We start from the raw sequence: 20705 nt of genomic DNA, 5'->3' as shown, positions 1-20705 counted from the left end.
GCCCCTTTAAGAACGGTCCCCAGCCCTTACCAGCCCTTTGAAACCATAGAGAAGTCCTCCAGGACGGCTAGAGCGGAAGGCTTCCGGCGGCGCTCCGCCCCCGCTTCCGGTTTACTCAGTTTTTCAAAATGGCCGCCCCCACCTTTTCTAAAATGGCGGCGCCCGCATTGGAGCAGATCCTGACGGATCTCCTGGAGCCCGACAGCGCCGGGATCCGCCAGGTGCCACGAATTTCCCGAGATTCCCGCAAATTTGGGTGAATTTGTGGATTTTTGGTTTTTGCTGAATTTTGGGGTGTTTTTCCAGGCCACGGAGCGGCTGCGGGAGGCGCTGGAGGAGCCGGAGGGGCCCGAAGGCCTCGCGGAGCTGCTGAGGGGGGCAGGGAGGCCGCAGGTCTGAGGGGGGGAAATTAGCGGGAATTTGGGATTTTTGGGAAAAAATGGGGAATTTTGAGGGCAATTTGGGTATTTTGGGGAAAAATTGGGGGATTTTGGGGGAAAATTTGGGGAATTTTGTGGGGAATTTTGCATTTCCGTGGGGAACTTGGGGTTTTTGGAGAAAAATTTGGGAGAAATGTTGGGGTTTTGCAGGATTTTGGGGGGAATTTTGAGGAAAATTTAAGAATTTTTGGGTTTTGGGGAGGTTTGGGGGAATTCAGGGGAATTTGAAGGGAAATTTTGTGATTTTGGGGAAATTGGGGGGAATTTGGGGATTTTTGTAGGGAATTCGGAGGTTTTGGGCAGGAATTTGGGGCTTTTTTAGGAAAAACTTGGGATTTTTAGGAAAGTTTTGGGGAAAATTTAGGGATGTGGGAGGAATCTTGAGGCTTAGGGCGGGATTTGGGGGGAATTTTGGGATTTGGGAGAAAATCTGTGAGGAATATTTGGGTTTTGGGGTGAATTTGGGGGATCTTGAGTGGATTTTGGGAGGAAATTTGGGGTTTTGAGGGAAATTTGGGGGATTTTGTGACAAATTTTGGGGATCCTGAGTGGATTTTGGGGGGAATTTGGGCCATTTTGGGGCTCCCAGGTGGATTTGGGGGTTCCCAGGTGAATCTGGTGGATTTTGGTGTGAATTTTGGGGTGAATTTGGGCCTTTTTGGGGCTCCCAGATCCGACACTTGGCAGCTGTTCTGCTCAGGAGGCGCCTCAGGAAACTCCCCCAGGAGTTGATTGACAGGTGGGCGGGGCCTTGGCACTATTGGGATCAATGGGAGGGGGCGTGGCTTGGGGAAAATGGGTGGAGTTTTAGCCCTATTAAACTCAATGGCAGGGGGCGTGGCTTAGGTGCAATTGGAGTTAATGCGAGGGGCGTGGCTTAGAGAAACTAGGGCGGAGCTGCAGCTCATATATGATCAGTGGAAGGGGCGGGGCTTAGGGAAAGAGGGTGGAGCTTCAGCGATATTAAAATCAATGGTATGGGGCGTGGCTTGTATCCAATTAGAATCAATGTCGAGGCGTGGCTTCAGAAAAGGGGCGTGGCTTGGCCTCTATTAATTAGAGATGGTTGGGCTTAATTAAAGGGGCTATTTAGAGAGTGGGCGGTGCTTAGAAGGGGCGTGGCTTGATTTAATAATGAGTGGGAGGAGCTTAATCGATAAATCAAGGGGAGGGGCTTAAAATAAGCAAAGTTCGGCTTGGGGGCGTGGCCTGACCATAAATGGTGCTAAAGAGGCATGGTTTGACCATGTATGGGAATAAGGGGCGTGGCTAACTCTGACTCCGCCCCCTTCAGGCTTCCGCATGTTGTGGTCGAGGCCTTGGAGCGAGAGACGGAGTGAGTGGAAAATTCCAGAAAAATCCCCAAAATTTCCCCAAATTTTCCCAAAATTTCGGAATTTTTTTGCGGTTTTGGGGGAGAAATGGGGAGGGGAGAGGGACTAGGGAAAAAAATTGGGGAAAAATGGAAAATTTGGGAAAAAAATTTGATTTTGAGGGGAACAATGTGAATTTTTTACTTAAAAATGGTATTTTTTGGCAGGATTATTGGGAATATTGGGAAAAATGAGAGGTTTTGGCCGAGAAAATGGGAATTTTTGAAGGAAAATGGGAATTTTTGGGAAAAAATTGGGAATTTTAATTGAAAATTGAAATTTTTGTGTTAAAAAATGGGAATTTGGGGAGGAAAATTTGGGAATTTTAGAAAAAATGGAGGTTTTGGCCAAAAATTTGGATTTTTTACACAAAAAATGTGAATATATGTTATAGAAATTGAAATTTTAGTCCAAAAATTTGAATTTTAAATGAAAAAGTGAAATTTGGGGTGAAAACTGTGGGATTGTTCAATGAAATTTGGGAATTTTGGAGAAAAATTCAGAATTTTGGGGAAATGGCAGGTTTTGACTAAAAATGTGGAATTTTGGGGATAAAATGGGAATTTTTGGGGGGGAATGCTGAAAATTTTGGGGAAAAAATAGAATTTTGAAATGGGAAAATGGGGATTATGGGGAGAAAATTTGGAATTTTGGGGGAAAGGAATTTTGGGAAAAATAAGAGAATTTTGGTGGTGAAAATTGAGATTTTTGGGAAAAATGGGAATTTTTGGGTGTAAATCAGAAATTCTGGGTTAAAACCAAAAATTTGGAGAAAAAAAGAATTTTTGGACAGAAAATGAAAAAAATAACCCCCAAAAAAGGGAATTTTTGACTAAAACAAAGCTGATTTTTGTGGAAAAAGTCTGATTTTTTTTCTTAAAAAATTGAATATTTTTTATCCCCAATTTTGGGGTTTTGGGGAATTTTGGAATTAATTTTATTGGGATTTTATTTTTGGGGGGAATTTTAGGGTCGAAATCGGAATTTTGGGACAAAAAGGGGGAATTTGGGGGAAAAATTTGGAATTTTTTTAATAAAAAAGGGTATTTTTTACTAAAAATTGGAAATCTCATCCCAAAGTTTGGGAATTTGGAGAATTTTGAGAAATAAAATTGGGAATTTTGGGTCAAAAAGGGGGAATATGGGGAAAATGGGCATTTTGTGGATGAAAATTGGGAATTGGGGGAAAAATGAGAAATTTGGGAAAAAAAGAATTTTTGGGCTGAAAATGAAAAATTTCTCCAAAAAAGATCCAATTTTTCACTGAAAAAAGCCAATTTTGGTGAAAAAAATGGGACTTTTTTGCTTAAAAATTGGATTTTTCTTTGCTAGAAATGGGACTTTTTGGCTTAAAAATGGGATTTTTTATCCCTAATTTTGGGGTTTTGGTGGAGTTTTGGGATTTTTTGGGAATTTTGGGGTTTTTCTGCCCAGTTCTTGCAGCAGAGGGGCCCTGGGGCAGCTCGGGGCGAGGCTGCTGCTCCTGGGGGGCCCCAAATTCTGGGAACCGCTGGAAAAATGGATCCAGGAGGCGGCGAGGGACCCCCAGAAAATGGAGGTGAGAAGCCCAAAAATTGGGGAATTTAAGAAAATATTAAAATTTTTTAAAAGCCCAAAGAAATGAGGGAAAAAAAAATGGAAAAAATCCTTTAAAAAAGGCCAAAAATCCTAAAAAAAGCGCCTAAAAAGGGTAAAAAAAATTCAAAAATTGCTTTAAAATTCCTCTCAAAAATTCTTTAAAAATCCCCAAAAAATTCTGAAAAAAAACCTCCCAAAATTTGGAATAAAATCTCAAAAATGCCGGCAAAACGTTCTCAAAAAAAATCCCCAAAAATCCCTGAAAAAAATCCCAAAAATTCCCGAAAAGATTTCCCCCAAAAATTTTCAATAAAATTGCCCCAAAAAATTCCCCAAAATAAAAAAAAAATCCCAAAAATTTCCTCCAAAATTCCTCAAAAAATCACAAAAAAATCCCCAAACATCCCAAGATTAAAAAATTTCCAAAAATATCTTAAAAATCCAAAAAAATTTTGAAAAAAAAATCACGAAATTGTCTCAAAAAAGTCCTAAAAATTCGCCCAAAAATCTCCAAAAATTCACATTAAAATCCCCAAAATTCTTCAAAAAATCTCCAAAATTCCCCCCAAAATATCCCAAAATAATCCCCCCCCCAAAGAATCCTAAAAATTCCTTAAAAAATCCCAAAAAATCTCCAAAATTTGCATCAAAATTTCCCAAAAGTTTCCCCCAAATCCTCAAAAAAAATCCTCAAAAATTGTCCAAAAAATCCCCCAAAATTAAAAAAAAAATCTGCAAAAATTGCAGAAAAATGCCCCAAAATATCCTAAAAATATGGGGAAAAAAATCCTAAAAAAAATCCCCCCCAAAATGTAAAAAAATCTCCCAAAATCCTAAAAAAGCCTCAAAAAATCTAGAAAATTTTGTTTAAAAATCAATTAAAAATCTAAAAAGTCATCCAACATATTTCCCAAAAATTTCTAAAAAGTCTTAAAAAATAAAAAAATAATCTAAAATTATTTTCACAAAAAATTCCAAAAAAAATCCCAGAAAAAAATCTTAAAAATCTTAAAAAAAACCCCAAAATTCCCCCCAAAAATTGCTAAAACATGCTCCTAAAAATCCTAAAAAGTCCCTAAAAAATTCCCCCCCAAAAATCCTTAAAAAATTCCAAAAAATCAACAAAAAAAATCATAGAAAAATCAGTAAAATTCTCAAAAAAATGCAAAAAATCCCCCAAAAAATGATAAAAAAATCCCTAAAAATACAGAAAAAATTCATTAAAAATTCACCAAAAATTCTAAAAAAATAATTCTGAAAAAAAACCCCAAAAAATTCTGAAAAAAACCCCAAAAATTTTTAATTTTGTTTCAATTTTGTTTGTGTCCTTCAGGGAGCGCTGGGTGTTGTGGGCGTGGCCTTGGCCGTGGCTGGCCCCGCCCTCTCCGTTCGAGGCCCCGCCCTCTCGAGGCCCCGCCCTCCTGGGGGGGATTTTCAACTTTGAGGGGGAGGGGGGGAAACACCCCAGAAAAATCCCCCCAAAAAATAATTTAAAAAAAATCCCTAAAAATACAGAAAAAAAATCATTAAAAAATTACCAAAAATTCTACAAACAAAATTAAAAAAGAAACCCCAAAAAAATTGTGAAAAAAAAAATCCCCAAAATTTTTAATTTTGTTGCAATTTTGTTTGTGTCCTTCAGGGAGCGCTGGGCGTTGTGGGCGTGGCCTTGGCCGTGGCTGGCCCCGCCCTCTCCCCTCGAGGCCCCGCCCTCCTGTCCCTGATCCGGGCGGGGCTCGGAGCCCTCAGAGACCCCGGAAGCGTCGGAGCCGCCCTGAGGGCCCTGAGGGAGCTCCTGCCCGTCCTGGGACACAAAAAAACCGTGAGAAATGGGGAATTTCGGGCATTTTGGGGCAAAATTGGGGATTTGGGGGCAAAATTCTGGATTTTTGAGGAAAAATTTGGTGGTTTTAGGGTGAAATTTGGGGGTTTGGGGGTGAAAATTGAGATTTTTCAGCCAAAATTTTGGATTTTCAGCCCAAGATTTGGGGATTTTTGACCCCAAATTCAGGTTGTGTTACCCAAAATTCATGGGTTTTTACCCTAAAATTGGATTTACTGAGGAAAAATGTGGGGTTTTTTAACCAAATTTTTCTGGTTTTGAGGCAAAATTCTGGATTTTTGAGGAAAAATTTGGCGTTTTTAGGGTGAAATTTGGGGGTTTGGGGGCAAAAATTGAGATTTTTGAGCTTAAATTTTGGATTTCTGGCCTTAAATTTCAGGGATTCTTGATCCAAAATGTGGATTTTCTGAGTAAAAATTGGGGATTTTTTAACCAAATTTTCCTGGTTTTGGGGCAAAATTCTGAATTTTTGGGTCAAAATTTTTGATTTTTTCGGCAAAATTCAAATTTTTGGAGTGAAAATTTTGGGGTTTTTTTAGCTAAAATTCAGATTTTCGGATTCTAAGGTTGAGATTTTGGAGCAAAATTTGGAATTTTGGGGTAAAAATTTGAATTTTTTGGACCAAAACTTGGCATTTTTACTCAAAATTTGCTGGTTTTGGGGCAAAATTTAGGGATTTGGGGGGAAAATTTGGCTTTTCTGACCCAAAATTTGGGGTTTTTCCCCCAGAATTTGCTTCGCTCTCTGGTCCCCGAGGTCCTGGCGGCGCTGGAGGAGCTGCTGAGCCTGGATGAGGTAAAAATGGGGAATTTTCGGCAAATTTGGGAATTTTGGGGAATTTTTGGGGCTAAAATTGATAAATTTGGGGGAAATTTGGGCTAAAATGGAAAAAATTGGGGAAAATTTGGAATTTTGGAGGTAAATGGGGGAAAATTGAGGCTAAAATGAGGAATTTTTTCTGAATCTTTTGGGAAATTTTGGGGAGAATTTGGGGGGAAATTTGGGCTAAAATGGGAGAAAAAATTTGGAAATTTGGGGCTAAAATGGGGAAAATTTTGGGGAAATTTAAGGGGGAATTTGGGGTAATTTCTGACAAATTTGGGCTAAAATGGGGAAATTGGGACAAAATTTGGGTCTAAAATGAAATTTTTTTTTTTAATTTTATGGGAAATTTTGGGAGGAATTTGGGAAAAATTTGGGGCTGAAATGGGAAAAAGTTTAGGGAAAATTTTGAACTAAAAAGGAGAAATTTTTGGGGGAAATCTGGGAGAAATTTCAGACAAATTTGGGAAAATTTAAGGGGAAATTTGGGGCTAAAATGAGAAAATTTGGGGGAATTTTGGGGGAGAATTTGGGAAATTTTGGGGCTGAAATGGGGAAAAAATGGGAAATATTGGAGAAACTTTGGGCTAAAATTAGAAAATTTAGGGCAAACTTAGGGGGGAATTAGGGACACAATTGTGGCTAAAATGGGGGAATTTTGGGGACATTTTGGGCTCAATTTTGGGAATTTCCTTCCAGGACCGTGGGGCCAATGCTCTGGAAGTCCTGGATGAATTCCTGGAAACCAATCCTGAATCCCTGATCCCACACCTGAGGCCCATGCTGGAGCTCTGCCTCCAGGTAAGCCCAAAAATTTCCCTTTTTAGCTCAAAATTTGGGAGTTCTCATCCTAAAATTGAGATTTTTAACCCCAAAAGATTTCAGACACCAGGTCTACCCCATTGAGTCCAATGGGGAAATTTGGACACCAGGTCTACCCCATTGAATCCAATGGGGAAGTTTGGACACCAGGTCTACCCCATTAAAGTCAATGGGGAATTTGGACACCAGGTCTACCCCATTGAATCCAATGGGGAAGTTTGGACACCAGGTCTACCCCATTAAAGTCAATGGGGATTCAGGGACACCAGGTCTACCCCCTATTGAATTCAATGGGGAATTTGGGACAGCAGGTCTACCCCCATTAAAGTCAATGGGGATTTATGGACACCAGGTCTACCCCATTAAAACCAATGGGAATTTCAGACACCAGGTCTACCCTCTATTGAATTCAATGGGGAATTTGGGACAGCAGGTCTACCCCCATTAAAGTCAATGGGGATTTAGGGACACCAAATCTAGCCCATTAAAGTCAATGGGGATTTAATGACACCAGGTCTACCCCCATTAAAGTCAATAGGGATTTAGGGACACCAAATCTAGCCCATTAAAGTCAATGGGGAATTTTGGACACCAGGTCTACCCCATTAAAGTCAATGGGAATTCAGGGACACCAGGTCTACCCCCATTAAAGTCAATAGGGATTTAGGGACACCAGGTCTACCCCATTAAAGTCAATGGGGATTTACAGACACCAGGTCTACCCCATTGAAACCAATGGGAATTTCAGACACCAGGTCTACCCCCTATTGAACTCAATGGGGAATTTGGGACAGCAGGTCTACCCCCATTAAAGTCAATGGGGATTTATGGACACCAGGTCTACCCCATTAAAACCAATGGGAATTTCAGACACCAGGTCTACCCCCATTAAAGTCAATAGGGATTTAGGGACACCAGGTCTACCCCATTAAAGTCAATGGGGAATTTTGGACACCAGGTCTACCCCCATTAAACCCAATGGGGATTTTTGGGGTGATTCCCCAAATTTTCAGGAAATTCCTGGAATTTTTGGAGAATTCCCAATTTCTGGGGGGAATTCCCAGATTTTGGGAATCCCTGCCTCTCCCCTGGAGGATTTTTGGGAATGTTCAGGTGGGATTTGCCCCCTCAGGTGGCCAAGGACGAATGCAGGGGTGACACCGTGAGGGTTCGGGCCTTGGCCACGCTGACGTTCCTGGCCCAGAAGAGACCCAGGGTGAGACTGGTTTGTACTGGTTTATACTGGGAGGGGACTGGGAGCGAACTGGGATGGACTGGGAGGGGATTTGGGGGATTTTGGGGGGATTTTGGGGCACTAAAAGGGTCAAAAATAAGGAAAAATTGGCATTAAAGGGGATTTTTTATACTGGTTTATATTGGGAGGGGACTGGGACAAACTGGGAGGGGATTTGGGGGCATGAAAAGGCTCAAAAATGGGAAAACTGGAGAAAAATTGGTGGTTTTGATACTGGTTTGTACTGGTTTATACTGGGAGGGAACTGGAACAAACTGGGAGGGGATTTTGGGGGATTTTGAGGGGATTTGGGGGCTCTAAAAAGGTGAAAAATGGGGGAAAATGGAGAAGAATTGGTGGTTTTGATACTGGTTTGTACTGGTTTATACTGGTTTATACGGGTTTGTACTGGTTTATACTGGTTTGTACTGGTTTATACTGGGATGGGGTGCTGCGATAGGGCTGGGGTCACTGGTTTGTACTGGTTTATACTGGTTTGTACTGGTTTGTACTGGTTTATACTGGTTTGTACTGGTTTGTTCTGGTTACAGGCCCTGCTCAGGGGGCTCCTGGTTCCCCTTTGTGCCCCAGTTTATACTGGTTTTTCCTGGTTTATACTGGTCCATACTGGTTTATACTGGGATGGGGTGCTGCAGTAGGGCTGAGGTCACTGGTTTGTACTGGTTTATACTGGTTTGTACTGGTTTGTACTGGTTTGTACTGGTTTGTTCTGGTTACAGGCCCTGCTCAGGGGGCTCCTGGTGCCCCTTTGTGCCCCAGTTTTTCCTGGTTTATACTGGTCCATACTGGTCCATACTGGTCCATACTGGTCCATACTGGTTTATACTGGGATGGGGCGCTGCGATAGGGCTGGGGTCACTGGTTTGTACTGGCTTATACTGGTTTGTACTGGTTTGTTCTGGTTACAGGCCCTGCTCAGGGGGCTCCTGGTGCCCCTTTGTGCCCCAGTTTTTCCTGGTTTTTCCTGGTTTTTCCTGGTTTATACTGGTCCATACTGGTCCATACTGGTCCATACTGGTTTGTACTGGTTTGTTCTGCTTGCAGGCCCTGCTCAGGGGGGGTCTCCTCCCATTGCTCCTCAAGGGGCTCCTGGTCCCCCTTTGTTCCCCATTGAGGCCCCAAAGCCCCGACCCTGAGGAGACCTGGCCGGGGGGGGAGGGGCAGCCCTGCCCCCGCCACGGAGCCGCTCAGGTAACGAAAAATTCCCAAAATTCCCAAAATTCCTGAAAATTCCCCCAAAAATCCCAAAGTTCTCAGGCATTTCCTGTGATTTTTGGGGTTTTTTTTTCCCATTTTATTTGGATTTTTTGGGGTTTTTTTTCCAATTTTATTTGGATTTTTTGGGGTTTTTTTTCCCATTTTATTTGGATTTTTTGGGGTTTTTTTTTCCAATTTTATTTGGATTTTTTGGGGTTTTTTTTCCAATTTTATTTGGATTTTTTTGGTTTTTTTCCAATTTTATTTGGATTTTTTGGGTTTTTTTTCCCATTTTATTTGGATTTTTTGGAGTTTTTTTCCCATTTTATTTGGATTTTTTGGGGTTTTTTTTCCCATTTTATTTGGATTTTTTGGGGTTTTTTTTCCAATTTTATTTGGATTTTTTGGGGTTTTTTTCCCATTTTATTTGGATTTTTTTGGGGTTTTTTTTTTCCAATTTTATTGGATTTTTTGGGGTTTTTTTCCCATTTTATTTGGATTTTTTGTTTTTTTTTTTCCCAATTTTATTTGGATTTTTTGGGGTTTTTTTTCCCATTTTATTTGGATTTTTTGGGGTTTTTTTTTTCCAATTTTATTTGGATTTTTTGGGTTTTTTTTCCCATTTTATTTGGATTTTTTGGTTTTTTTTTCCCATTTTATTTGGATTTTTGGAGTTTTTTTCCAATTTTATTTGGATTTTTTGGGGTTTTTTTCCATTTTTTTTTCTTATTTATTGGGGATTTTTCCCCATTTTTTTCTGATTTTTCCCCTATTTTTGTGATTTTTCCCCATTGTTTCCATTTTTTTCCTATTTTATTTGGATTTTTCCCCATTTTTTCCAGTTTTTATTTTTTCTATTTTTTGGGGATTTTTCCCCATTTTTCCCAAATTTTTATTTTTCTTATTTTTTGTGATTTCCCCCATTTTTTTCCAATTTTTATTTTTTCTATTTTATGGGATTTTCCCCCATTTTTCCCAATTTTTTTCCTATTTTATTTCGATTTTTCCCCATTTTTTCCAATTTTTATTTTTTCTATTTTTTGGGAATTTCCCCATTTTTTCCAATTTTTTTTCCCTATTTTTGTGATTTTTCCCCATTTTCCCCAATTTTTATTTTTTCTATTTTTTGGATTTCTCCCCATTTTTTCAATTTTTATTTTTCCTATTTTTTGGGATTTTCCCCCTTTTTTTTCAATTTTTTTCCCCTATTTTTGTGATTTTTCCCCATTTTTTCCAATTTTTATTTTTCCTATTTTTTGGGATTTTGGGATTTTCCTGAAATTCCCAAAGGTCCCAAAAAGTTCCCCCAAAATTCTCCAAACATTGAAAAAAAAAACCAAAGAAATTCCCCAAAAATTAAGAAAAAATCCTCAAAAAAAAAATCTCAAAAATTTCCCTAAAAATTCCCCCCTAAAATTCAAAAAATCCAAAAAATTCCCAAAAATTCCCCCAAAAAATTCCCCAAAAATTCCAAAACAATATCCAAAAAATCCCCAAAAAATTCAGAAAAATCACAAAAAATTCCCTAAAATTCCCCCAAAAAATTCCCCAAAAAATTCTCCAAAAATCCTCAAAATTCTGGGGATTTTTCCCTCTTTTGGCTTTTCCCTTATTTTATTTAGAATTTTCCCATTTTTATGGATTTTCCCCCCTTTTTTGGTGATTTTTGGACAATATTTTCTCTCTTTTCCAATTTTAGTCGGAATTTCCCCCAGTTTTAGGATTTTTTTCTGTTTAATTTTGAATTCTTTCTCATTTTTGAATTCTTTTTCTCATTTTATTTGAAATTTTCCCATTTTTGATCAATTTTGCACAATTTTCTTTTAATTTTCCAATTTTATTAATTTCACATTTCCCATTTTTTGCCATTTCCCCCTTTTTATACCAAAATTCCAACATTTTACCCCAAAACTTTCCCCCAAATTTACAAAAAAAATCAATTTTTAACCAAAATTCTCCCAAATTTCAGCCCAAATTCCCTCATTTTTTGCCTGAATTTCCCCATTTCCCCCCATTTTTTTTTCTCTTTCCCTTTTATTTTAATTTTACCCAAAAATGAGCAAAAAAAATCCACTTTTTTTAAGGAATTTTGCCCAAATTTGGGAGATTTTGACCCAAATTTTCTCCCCTCAGGTTCTGGATGCTCTGGCCCAGGGGCTGCCCCCGGAAAAGCTGCTCAAGGAATTGGTAAGTTTTGGGGGAAAATTCAGGAATTTTGGGAAAATTTTAAAAAATATCAAGAAAATTTTTAAATTTTGGGTTTTTTTGGATTTTTTTAGGATTGTTTTTAATTTTTAGGGCGTTTTTTAAGGGGTTTTGGGTATTTTTTGTGACCTTTCAGGACCTTTTTTTGGGGTATTTTGGAAGATCCTGAGGGGAAATTTGGGGAATTTTGGTTAAAATTTGGAAATTTTGGTAAATTTAGGATTTTGGGGAAGTTTTGGGGAATTTTTAGGGAATTTTTAGGATTTTTCTGGGAATTTTTTGAGGCTTTTTCGAGGAATTTTGGGGGTTTTTGTGACCTTTCAGGACCTTTTTTGGCGGGAATTCGGGAGATCCTGAGGGAAAATTTGAGATAAATTTGGAAGATTTTGGTAAAAATTGGAAATTTTAAGGAAAAGAAGTGATTTTTAAAAAGTTTTTGGGATTTTTTGAGGATTTTTGGGACTTTTGGGATTTTTTTGGAGAAATGTTGGGGGTTTTGTGACCTTTCAGGACCTTCTATGGCAAAAATTTGGGAAATCCTGAGGGGAATTTTGAGGAAAATTTGGGAGATTTTGGTAAAATTTCTGAATTTTCATTAAAAGTTTAAAAACTTTAGGGAAATTTTAAATTTTGGGGGTTTTTTATTAATTTTTTGGTGTTTTTTGAGGAATTTTGGGGGTTTTTTTTCTGACCTTTCAGGACCTTTTTGGGGGAAATTTGGGAGATCCTGAGGGGATTTTTGAGGAAAATTTATGGGGTTTTGGGAAAATCTGTGAATTTTCAGGAAAATCTAAGAAATTTTAGGGAAATTTAAAGTTGTGGCGATTTTTTATTAAATTTTTTTAAAGTTTTTTCGAGGAATTTTGGAGTTTTTTCCTGACCTTTCAGGACTTTTTTAGGCTGAATTTTGGTAGATCCTGAGGAGAATTTTCAGGAAAATTTGGGGGGTTTTGATAAAATTTGGGAAGTTTTAGGAAATTTTTGAATTTGGGGGATTTTGATGGAATTTTTAAAAATTTTTAGGAATTTTTGGTGTGTTTTTCAGGATCCTTGGGGGTTTTTTGTGCATTTTCAGGACCTTTTTGGGGCAATTTGGGAGATCCTCAGGAGAATTTTGGGGAGAATTTAAAGGATTTTGAGATCAAAGCCAAATTTAAAAATTTGGGGATTTTTTTGAGAATTTTTTGAATATTTTTTTTTTAACTTTTTCCGATTTTTTTTTCATTTTCGGGGATCTTTTCCTGTCCTTTCAGGACCTTTTGAGGGCATTTTGTGACTCCTGGATCAAATTCTGGGCTAAAATTGAGGAATTTTGCCTTCCTGGTGGATAAAAATCAGAAATTTTGGGTGAAATCCAGGAGAACTTCTAAATTGGAAAAATTTACACATTTTAATTCCATTTTCTTTTCATTTTATTTCATTTTCCCGCGCTTTTTTTAGCGCCCTTCCACGACCTTGATGTTGAAAAATCCAAAACATTCTGAGGGAAAATCTTGAAATTTTGGGCTCCTCTGTGGTAAACCCCTAATTTTTACCAATTTTTGCCTCTCCCAGTGCAGATTTTGGGTCGTTTTCATCCTATTTTGGGTCATTTTTTTACCAATTTTTGTGTGATTTTCTGCTGATTTTCGCCGTTTTCTCCCCAAATTTTCCCCGTTTTCCTCTTCCCCCCGCTTCCCCCGCCCTCCCCCGCACTTTCCCCCTCACCCCTCTCGTTTTTTGGGTGAAATTCCGGCGATTTTGGGGTCGGGCCGAACCCGGAAGTTGCCGCTGCTGGAGGGGCCGGGTCGGGGCGGCTGCGCCGGCGGCCGCAAGGGGGCGCTGCTGGCGCTGGCCGCGCTCGCGCGAGGCTGCGGCTCCGCCCTGCGGCAGCGGTGAGCTCCTTATATGGGCAAAAATGGGCGTGGCTTCGCGGGAAGGGGCGGGGGTTTAGCCGTATATGGAAAAATGGGCGGGGGTTTTTATGAGAAAATGGGCGGGGTTTGAAGCTTTTTATGGAAATGTGGGCGGGGTTTGAAGCTTTTTATGGAAATGTGGGTGTATTTAAATCCTTTTATGGTAAAAAGGGCGGGGTTTAAAGGTTGTGGGTGGGGTTTAAAGCCTTTTATGGGTTGTGGGTGGGGTTTAAGGGTTGTGGGTGGGGTTTAAAGCCTTTTATTGGCTGTGGGTGGGAATGAAAAGGTGGGCGGGGTTAAAGGTAAGGGGCGGGGCTTAAAGCCTTTAATGTGGCTGTGGGTGGAGTTTTAAATGTAGTGGGCGTGGTTTAACGATTGTGGGCGTGCTTTAGTGCCTTTTATGGGGTTGTGGGTGGGGCTTGTAAAGGTTTCGAGGGGGTTGTGGGCGTGGTCTGAGCGTTTGTGGGCGTGGCCCGCAGGTATCTGGGCGTGGTCCTGGGGGCCCTGCGGGCCGGGCTGGGAGACCCCGAGGGCGCGGTCAGGGGGGCGGCGGCCGCGGCCCTGAGGGAGCTGAGAGAGGAACTGGAGGTACCGGGAGGGGATTTGGGATTTTTGGGGTGAATTTTGGGGTTTTTGGGTTAAAATTTAAGTGAAGTTTGGGGTTTTTGGGTTAAAATTTAAGTGAATTTTAGGGGGTTTTTTTTGTGGATTTTTTGGGGGGATTTTGGGTTGAATTTTGGGGGAATTTTGGGGGTTTTTGGGTGAATTTTTTTGATTTTTTGGGCTGAATTTGGGGATATTTTGGGGGATTTTTGGGATAAATTTGGGGGATTTTTGGTTCAAAATTTTGGGGCTTTTTGGGTGCTTTTTTTGGGATGAATTTTGGAGGAATTTTAGGCTCCAATTTTTGGGATTTTTGAGGGGATTTTGGGGTCAAATTTTTGGTGTTTTTGGAGACATTTTGGGCTCCAATTTTTGGGATTTTTTGGGAATTTTGGGGGGATTTTAAGGTGAATTTTTGGGGATTTTTGGGTGAATTTTTGGGATTTTTGGGGTGGATTTTGGGAGTGAATTTTGGGGATTTTAAGATCCAATTTTTGGGGTTTTTTGAAGTGAATTTTGGGTGATTTTTGGGGTGAATTTTGGCATTTTTGGAGGATTTTGGGCTCCAGTTTTTGGGGTATTTTTTGGTGAATTTTGGGTAATTTTGGGCTCAGATTTTTGGGATTTTTGGGGTGAATTTTGGGGATTTTTGGGGGATTTTGGGGGGGATTTTTGGGTGAATTTTGGGCGATTCTTGGGGTGATTTTGGGGAATTTTGAGATTCAAGTTTGGGGATTTTTGGGCTGAATTTTGGGGATTTTTAGGCGAATTTTGAGGGGTTTTTACTCCCAATTTTTGGGATTTTTGGGGTGAATTTTGGGGGATTTTTGGGGTGAATTTTGGACATTTTGAGCTCAAATTTTTGGGACTTTTTGGGCTGAATTTTGGGGATTTTTGGGTGAATTTTGAGGGGTTTTTAACTCCAATTTTTGGGATTTTTGGGGTGAATTTTGGGAGATGTTGGGCTCAAATTTTTGGGGATTTTTTTTAAATTTTGGGCTCCAATTTTTGGGTGAATTTCGTGGGATTTTTTTGGCCGAGTTTTGGGATTTTTGGGTGAATTTTGGGAGATTCTTGGGGTGATTTTGGGGGATTTTTGGGTGAATTTTGAGGGGGATTTTTAACTCCAATTTTTGGGATATTTTGGGTGAATGTTGGGAGATTTTTGGGGTGAATTTTGGAGATTTTGAGCTCAAATTTTTGGGACTTTTTGGGCTGAATTTTGGGGATTTTTGGGTCAATTTTGAGGGGTTTTTAACTCCAATTTTTGGGATTTTTGGGGTGAATTTTGGGAGATTTTTGGGGTGAATTTTGGAAATCCTGAGCTCAAATTTTTGGGACTTTTTGGGCTGAATTTTGGGGATTTTTGGGTCAATTTTGAGGGGGTTTTAACTCAAATTTTTGGGATTTTTGGGCTGATTTTTGGAGATTCTGAGCTCAAATTTTTGGGACTTTTTGGGCTGAATTTTGACGATTTTGGGGGGGAATTTTGGGGGATTTTGGGGGAATTTTGGGGGATTTTTGGGAGTGAATTTGGGGGATTTTGGGCTCAAATTTCTGGGATATTTTGGGTGAATTTTGGGGATTTTTGGGGCGATTTTTGGGGATTTTTGGGTCAATTTTGGGGGGTTTTTAACTCCAATTTTTAGGATTTTTGAGGTGAATTTTGGGGGATTTTTGGGGTGAATTTTGGAGATTCTGAGCTCAAATTTTTGGGACTTTTTGGGCTGAATTTTGACGATTTTTGGGTCAATTTTGAGGGGTTTTTAACTCCAATTTTTGGGATTTTTTAGGGGGAATTTTGGGGGATTTTGGGCTCCAATTTTTGGGGATTTTTTTTAAATTTTGGGCTCCAATTTTGGGCCATTTTGGGGTGAATTCCGTGGGATTTTTTGGCCAAATTTTGGGATTTTTGGGTGAATTTTGGACATTTTGAGCTCAAATTTTTGGGACTTTTTGGGCTGAATTTTGGGGATTTTTGGGTGAATTTTGAGGGGATTTTAACTCCAATTTTTGGGATTTTTGGGGTGAATTTTGGGGATTTTTGGGGTGAATTTCTGAGATTTTGAGCTCAAATTTTTGGGACTTTTTGGGCTGAATTTTGACGATTTTGGGGGGGAGTTTTTGGGGATTTTGGGTGAATTTTGGGGGTGAATTTGGGGGATTTTGGGCTCAAATTTCTGGGATATTTTGGGTGAATTTTGGGGATTTTTGGGCTGAATTTTGGGGATTTTTGGGTCAATTTTGAGGGGTTTTTAACTCCAATTTTTGGGATTTTTGGGGTGAATTTTGGTAGATTTTTGGGGTGAATTTTGGAAATTCTGAGCTCAAATTTTTGGGACTTTTTGGGCTGAATTTTGGGGATTTTTGGGTGAATTTTGAGGGGGTTTTAACTCAAATTTTTGGGATTTTTGGGGTGAATTTTGGAGATTCTGAGCTCAATTTTTTGGGACTTTTTGGGTGAATTTTGGGGATTTTTGGGTCAATTTTGAGGGGTTTTTAACTCCAATTTTTGGGATTTTTTAGGGGAATTTTGGGAGATTTTGGGCTCCAATTTTTGGGGATTTTTTTTAAATTTTGGGCTCCAATTTTGGGCCATTTTGGGGTGAATTCCGTGGGATTTTTTGGCCAAATTTTGGGATTTTTGGGTGAATTTTGGGATTTTTTGGGGCTCAAATTTTGGGATATTTTGGGTGAATGTTGGGAGATTTTTGGGGTGAATTTTGGAGATTTTGAGCTCAAATTTTTGGGACTTTTTGGGCTGAATTTTGGGGATTTTTGGGTCAATTTTGGGGGGTTTTTAACTCCAATTTTTGGGATTTTTGGGGTGAATTTTGGGAGATTTTTGGGGTGAATTTTGGAAATTCTGAGCTCAAATTTTTGGGACTTTTTGGGCTGAATTTTGACGATTTTGGGGGGGAATTTTGGGGGATTTTGGGTGAATTTTGGGGGATTTTTAACTCCAATTTTGGGGGATTTTTGGGGTGAATTTTGGGGATTTTTGTGGGGTGAATTTGGGGGATTTTGGGCTCAAATTTCTGGGATATTTTGGGTGAATTTTGGGGATTTTTGGGTGAATTTTGAGGGGTTTTTAACTCCAATTTTTGGGATTTTTGGGGTGAATTTTGGGAGATGTTGGGCTCAAATTTTTGGGGATTTTTTTTAAATTTTGGGCTCCAATTTTTGGGTGAATTTCGTGGGATTTTTTTGGCCGAGTTTTGGGATTTTTGGGTGAATTTTGGGAGATTCTTGGGGTGATTTTGGGGGATTTTTGGGTCAATTTTGGGGGATTTTTAACTCCAATTTTTGGGATATTTTGGGTGAATGTTGGGAGATTTTTGGGGTGAATTTTGGAGATTTTGAGCTCAAATTTTTGGGACTTTTTGGGCTGAATTTTGGGGATTTTTGGGTGAATTTTGAGGGGGTTTTAACTCCAATTTTTGGGATTTTTGGGGTGAATTTTGGAAATTCTGAGCTCAAATTTTTGGGACTTTTTGGGCTGAATTTTGACGATTTTGGGGGGGAATTTTGGGGGATTTTGGGTGAATTTTGGGGGATTTTTAACTCCAATTTTTGGGATTTTTTGGGTGAATTTTGGGGATTTTTGGGGGTGAATTTGGGGGATTTTGGGCTCAAATTTCTGGGATATTTTGGGTGAATTTTTGGGGATTTTGGGTGAATTTTGGGGGATTTTTGGGGGATTTTGGGCTCAAATTTCTGGGATATTTTGGGTGAATTTTGGGGATTTTTGGGCTGAATTTTGGGGATTTTTGGGTCAATTTTGAGGGGTTTTTAACTCCAATTTTTGGGATTTTTGGGGTGAATTTTGGGAGATTTTTGGGGTGAATTTTGGAAATCTTGAGCTCAAATTTTTGGGACTTTTTGGGCTGAATTTTGACGATTTTGGGGGGAATTTTGGGGGATTTTGGGGGAATTTTGGGGGATTTTTGGGGGTGAATTTGGGGGATTTTGGGCTCAAATTTCTGGGATATTTTGGGTGAATTTTGGGAGATTTTTGGGTCAATTTTGAGGGGTTTTTAACTCCAATTTTTGGGATTTTTTAGGGGGATTTTGGGGGATTTTGGGCTCCAATTTTTGGGGATTTTTTTTAAATTTTGGGCTCCAATTTTGGGCCATTTTGGGGTGAATTCCGTGGGATTTTTTGGCTGAGTTTTGGGATTTTTGGGTGAATTTTGGACATTTTGAGCTCAAATTTTTGGGACTTTTTGGGCTGAATTTTGGGGATTTTTGGGTGAATTTTGAGGGGGTTTTAACTCAAATTTTTGGGATTTTTGGGGTAAATTTTGGAGATTCTGAGCTCAAATTTTTGGGACTTTTTGGGCTGAATTTTGACGATTTTGGGGGGGAATTTTGGGGGATTTTGGGTGAATTTTGGGGGATTTTTAACTCCAATTTTTGGGATTTTTTGGGTGAATTTTGGGGATTTTTGGGGGTGAATTTGGGGGATTTTGGGCTCAAATTTCTGGGATATTTTGGGTGAATTTTTGGGGATTTTGGGTGAATTTTGGGGGATTTTTGGGGGATTTTGGGCTCAAATTTCTGGGATATTTTGGGTGAATTTTGGGGATTTTTGGGCTGAATTTTGGGGATTTTTGGGTCAATTTTGAGGGGTTTTTAACTCCAATTTTTGGGATTTTTTAGGGGGAATTTTGGGGGATTTTGGGCTCCAATTTTTGGGGATTTTTTTTAAATTTTGGGCTCCAATTTTGGGCCATTTTGGGGTGAATTCCGTGGGATTTTTTGGCTGAGTTTTGGGAATTTTGGGTGAATTTTGGGATTTTTTGGGGCTCCAATTTTGGGATATTTTGGGTGAATGTTGGGAGATTTTTGGGGCGAATTTTGGAGATTTTGAGCTCAAATTTTTGGGACTTTTGGGCTGAATTTTGGGGATTTTTGGGTGAATTTTGAGGGGGTTTTAACTCCAATTTTTGGGATTTTTGGGGTGAATTTTGGGAGATTTTTGGGGTGAATTTTGGAAATTCTGAGCTCAAATTTTTGGGACTTTTTGGGCTGAATTTTGACGATTTTGGGGGGGAATTTTGGGGGATTTTGGGTGAATTTTGGGGGGTTTTAACTCCAATTTTTGGGATTTTTGGGGTGAATTTTGGGGGATTTTTGGGGGTGAATTTGGGGGATTTTGGGCTCAAATTTCTGGGATATTTTGGGTGAATTTTGGGAGATTTTTGGGTCAATTTTGAGGGGTTTTTAACTCCAATTTTTGGGATTTTTAGGGGAATTTTGGGGGATTTTGGGCTCCAATTTTTGGGGATTTTTTTTAAATTTTGGGCTCCAATTTTGGGGTGAATTTTTTTGGCCGAGTTTTGGGATTTTTGGGTGAATTTTGGGAGATTCTTGGGGTGATTTTGGGGGATTTTTGGGTCAATTTTGAGGGGGTTTTAACTCCAATTTTTGGGATTTTTGGGGTGAATTTTGGGAGATTTTTGGGGTGAATTTTGGAAATTCTGAGCTCAAATTTTTGGGACTTTTTGGGCTGAATTTTGACGATTTTGGGGGGGAATTTTGGGGGATTTTGGGTGAATTTTGGGGGATTTTTAACTCCAATTTTTGGGATTTTTGGGGTGAATTTTGGGGATTTTTGGGGGTGAATTTGGGGGATTTTGGGCTCAAATTTCTGGGATATTTTGGGTGAATTTTGGGGGATTTTTGGGGTGAATTTTGGGGATTTTTGGGTTGATTTTCCCCTCACTGGTTTGTACTGGTTTGTACTGGGAGCAGCCCGAGGTGTCCCAGGTGGCGGCCGAGGCCCTGCCCAAGATTTTGGGGCCATTTTGGGGTTTCCAGAATGGCCCAAATTCCCCAAATTCCGACCCCAAATCCTGGTTCGTGCTGGAGACGCTGCTGGAGGCGCTGGGTGAGGAAATGGGGGCAAATTTGGGGCAAAAATGGGGAAAATTGGGGAAAAATTGGGAAAAAACGGTCAAAAATGGGGAAATTGGGTAAAATTGGGGGGAAAATGGGGGAAAAATTAAAAAATTTGGGGGAAAATTGGAGAAAAACTGAGACAATTTGGGGGAAATTTGGGGAAAATTTTGGGGAAAATTTTGGGGAAATTTGGGGGAAATTTGGGAAAAAATTGGGGGAAAATTTTGAGAAAATTTGGGGAAAATTGGGAAAATTTGAAAAAAATGGGGAAAATTTGGGGGGAATTTGGGGAAAATTTGGAGAAAATTTGAAAAAAATTGGGGAAAATTTTCGGGGAAATTGGGGGAAAATTTGGAGAAAATTTGGGGGAAAATTGGGGAATTTTTTGGGGAAAAATTGGGGGAAATTTGGGGGAAAAATTGGGGAATTTTTTGGGGGAAAAATTGGGGGAAATTTGGGGAAAATTTGAAAAAAATTGGGAAAAAATTTGGGGAAAATTTGGGGAAAATTTCGGGAACATTTGGGGAAAATTGGGGGAAAATTTGGGAAAAAACTGGGGGAAAATTTCGAGAAAATTTTGGGGAAAATTGGGGAATTTTTTTGGGAAAATTTGGAGAAAATTTGGGGAATTTTGTGGGAAATTTGGGAAAAAATTGGGGAAAATTTCGAGAAAATCTGGGGAAAAATTGGGAGAAATTTTGGGGAAAATTGGGGAATTTTTTGGGGAAATTTTGGAGAAAATTTGGGGGGAAAATTGGGGGAAATTT

General features: G+C 39.4%; 1 protein-coding gene across 1 annotated transcript; it reads left to right on the top strand.

Moving 5' to 3' along the window:
• Positions 1-122: 122 nt before the first annotated feature.
• On the top strand, positions 123-19927 carry IPO4 (importin 4; the record flags this gene model as incomplete). The annotated part of the gene is made up of 14 exons (XM_066571211.1): positions 123-221; positions 307-393; positions 1112-1179; positions 1735-1776; positions 3248-3371; positions 5034-5213; positions 5965-6030; positions 6757-6858; positions 8012-8095; positions 9179-9325; positions 11465-11518; positions 13301-13410; positions 13911-14019; positions 19792-19927. Coding segments are annotated over exons 1-14 (1402 nt in total), but the record flags the coding sequence as incomplete, so codon positions are not given.
• Between the last annotated feature and the right edge of the window lie 778 nt (positions 19928-20705).

The sequence above is a fragment of the Molothrus aeneus genome, unplaced genomic scaffold (assembly GCF_037042795.1).
Source record: "Molothrus aeneus isolate 106 unplaced genomic scaffold, BPBGC_Maene_1.0 scaffold_393, whole genome shotgun sequence".
In the NCBI taxonomy this organism is placed as follows: Eukaryota; Metazoa; Chordata; class Aves; order Passeriformes; family Icteridae; genus Molothrus; species Molothrus aeneus.
This window is presented reverse-complemented; position numbering and strand designations above follow the sequence as displayed.